Raw genomic sequence first — 3,488 nt, forward strand, 5'->3', positions numbered from 1 at the left:
TCTCGTAGCTCTGTTACAAAGACGTTTCGTCGTGGCGTCGTCATGGATCACCACTGGAAACGAAGTTTGGGAAACTGACCGTCATCTTGGCTAAACGATCCCTTCGCGAGCTACATTCGAGGGCGATGTACGCGAAATGTCGTTAAGAAAATCTGTTGTGACCTGAGAACTTGGATAGCTATTCAAGGAAAACTTACGGTCGCGATTGGAAACGCAAAAAGAGATCTTCAAGCGATAATTATTGATAATTTACATCACTAAGGTAGCTGTGGGTTACACGGGTACCCTGACGTGAAGTCGATCGTCATCTCTCTTTGTAACGTCGACGACACCCACGACAGAGTCGCCTAGAGATAATTGGGTGTATTCAATGGACTGATTGTAATCGCTGATGCAATCACTAGAAACCACTATCGCTGTGTACTAGAAAATTTCGATATTAACATTTTTTTTATTAAAATACGGTATGTATTTGTTTTCTAAAAAGTTATTCACCAGGTTTTCACTGTCGTTATTTAATTGTAAAATGTGAATATTGAAATCTTCTAGTATACAACGACAGTGGTTTCTAGTGATTGGATCAGTGATCATGATCAGTCCACCGAATCCGACCCTTTCGTGTTATTCTTCCTGTGAAACCTGTTCGTGGCTCAAGTGTTATGCTTACTCTCTTAGGCGTGTACGATTATTTGAAAAGTACGGTTTAGCGCTCGACTCTTCGGTCGACGAAAGCTCGATTTGACTCTCAAGTTTGGTAAGCTTCTCGGACGTTCTGGGAAGATTAAAAACAACTCGAAGGCATTAACAATTTATCGTCGATTAGAGGGCTCGAGAATAATTTAGAAAAATGCCTCGTTACGACGCAAGACTAACATTACTCGTACACGCCCGTCGATTTACAAAAATTTTTCATCGCGCACGAAGAAAACTATTCATACCACAGAGGAGTTCTACAGAGCCTAAACTCCAGCGTTTTTCAAGTGTCGCGTTAACACTGGTCGCCACGTCGCCCATATACGGCTGACGGAGCTTTTCATTGAGAAACTTCAATAAATAATTTTAAGGGCTATATATGTTGAAAAAAACTTGAGTCTCGTAGAAATGTTCACGATTATTAGTCTGTCAGTCAACGTGTTAAAATTTACCTAAAATAATCTGAAGGTTAATAAATCTTTACATAAATTCTTGTAGAAAAAAATATTTTGATAAACACTTGATATTTAGCCTCCTATTGCATTAGGTTGTCCCATAAGTTCGTGCCGAAGACTGTGTTGAAATTTAATAAAAAAACCACAGAAATTTTCTAGTAACGGTATAATGACTATATGAGAGAGAGAGGTGAGAAACTGTTGTGAAATGAGACAGATTATCTTTTCTTGTGACACTTGAGAGTATGTTTCACATAATAATTTGAGAAATTGAAGTATAAATGACACGAACTTTTAGGACGACCTAATACTCCCCCCCCCCCCCCGCCATTAATATGAAAATACGGAGACCCGAACACGAAAGGTTCCGACATTAGTATCGTCTCTGTAAAACTACCCTGTGGTCCTTGCGAAGAGAGTCTTGCTTCAAGCGCTACAACTTTTGTCGAACCCAACACCTATTTTACAAGAGTCTCCTGACGTTGACCGTCGTCCTCCATTTCTGACAACGGCGGAATCGTCTTGAACCTTTGCGAGAACCGTCTTTCATCGATTTCGAACGTCTTCTCCTCGCGTCCTCCTGTATCTAACGTTTGTAAACTAACGTAAGTCAAAGAAGCTCGAGCCTACGGAGAGGATGTCGACACCGATGACCACCACGGTCACTGCAGCCTCGGCGACCAGTATTGCGCCGCCATGTCTGGTGCCGGCTGGCCTGGTACGGCGATCGGTACGCTGACACCCGGCGATATCAGACCTAGAAGTCATTTAAAAATCAGCCAATTAGCTATTTTCACATTTTATTGATATTTTATTTTAGGGTCGTGGTAGGTTAACAGAGTCATGTTATATTAGGTTAAACGAATTTTGTAAAGCAAAGAGTCTAGAGGTGTCCAGAAGTCTAGGTCTAGTTCTAGTGCCCTAGAAGTCTCAACACGATGGTCAAGGGAACCAAAATTGAATCTTCTCTTGTTTTTGATCGACTGTCTGGCTGAATTTATTTTAGGGAACATAATATGAAACAGTAACAACTAAGAAAAGCTTGGACACTTCTAGATTACTTCCTGCAATTAGTATACTACGCTATATCGAAAATTTTCAACTTTTAGATAAAATATTGTAATATTAGAATAGACGAGGACTATACCAAGTATTATAACTGTAAGCCAAAGTTTACAAAGTTCAATGTACAGTATCGCTTTGTGTTGCTGTACAGGAGAATACCTATCACAGACAAACTCTCTCTAAACAGTTCAATTTTACTCGGTTTGCGGGAGGTCTTTGTACGTCACGAGCAGAGAATGCCTCGAGCGTTCGCTTCGAGCGCGAGCTTCATCGAATCATAGAATTCATCGCGTGATTGCCAAGCGAGGAGAGTAACAAGGTACAGTGATACCACGTTAAGTTGCCGAATGTTTACAATCTAAGACATCACGAATACGGGAATATTAACAATAACAAAAATACGAATAACTGAAAGAGGTGAGAGAAATCTGATTCGACGGCAACTTAACTTGGAGGCATGGTACTGTAATCGCAGGGGAGACCGTGGTAAGGCTGAAGCGAGTATAATCCATTACCAGCAGGCTCGATAGCGTGTTATCCGTGGTAGTCCGTCCGCTAAAGTGCAAGCAGCGAGTGCAGTGAGTGCGGTAGACACTCACCGGTCGAGCTGGTGTTTTGATTGTACTGGTTCAGGCCCGCCGTGTGGTAGGGTTGGGTCGGGCTGCAAGTGGGTCTCGCACCGTATCCAAGATGAAGGGGCTCGTAACTCGGAGGACGCGCGACTCCGCAAGAGTACCCGTTGTCTCGTTGCTGAAGACAGGCACCGGGACTAGGCCCAACCGTCATGCCCACGGTCATGCCCATGGGACCCATTCCACCTCCAGTCGACAACGACGACATGCTGCTGGTCGTGTGCTGGTTTTGCTGGCTGCCGCCGGACATCGTGAAGCTTGGCATAGACGTCATTGGGCTGAAACATTCGAGAGCAATTATTTATTAATTATGACAGAGGGTCAATCCATAGACTGCGTTCAAAAATATAAATGGAAATTTTCGTAAAAGTACGGTCTTCCTGGTCTCGCACACAACTTTTCTAAATAAAAAAATACCCGAAAACGTGGCGCCATCTCTCGGAGAGCCCCCCAAGTTTGTCGTGAAATAGTTCTCACATCACGCCGCTAGATGGCGCGTCCAACATGAAAATATTCAGAACATAAATTCTTTAGTTTTCTCTGCATATAAATGTAATTTTACATTATAATTACCATTATTCAACATTTAATTGTTCATTTGTACCCTAAAAATGAACTAATATTAAGTTTTTTAAATAAATAA

General features: G+C 42.1%; 1 protein-coding gene across 2 annotated transcripts in view; it reads right to left on the minus strand.

Annotated features, from left to right (window-relative positions):
- Window positions 1–1,470: 1,470 nt before the first annotated feature.
- LOC128886450 (paired box protein Pax-6-like) overlaps window positions 1,471–3,488 on the minus strand; it is a 94,044-nt gene continuing 92,026 nt past the window's right edge. Inside the window, exons 9-10 of one of the 2 annotated variants that reach the window (XM_054141382.1) lie at window positions 2,729–3,123; window positions 1,471–1,905 (exon numbers count right to left, since the gene is read on the minus strand). In XM_054141382.1, the coding sequence (XP_053997357.1) occupies window positions 2,769–3,123 (355 nt within the window). In that variant the 3' untranslated portion in view covers window positions 1,471–1,905; window positions 2,729–2,768. The remainder of the gene's footprint in view (window positions 1,906–2,728; window positions 3,124–3,488) is intronic. The other variant, XM_054141379.1, reaches the window with a different exon arrangement.

The sequence above is a fragment of the Hylaeus anthracinus genome, unplaced genomic scaffold (assembly GCF_026225885.1).
Source record: "Hylaeus anthracinus isolate JK02 unplaced genomic scaffold, UHH_iyHylAnth1.0_haploid 0, whole genome shotgun sequence".
NCBI lineage: Eukaryota > Metazoa > Arthropoda > Insecta > Hymenoptera > Colletidae > Hylaeus > Hylaeus anthracinus.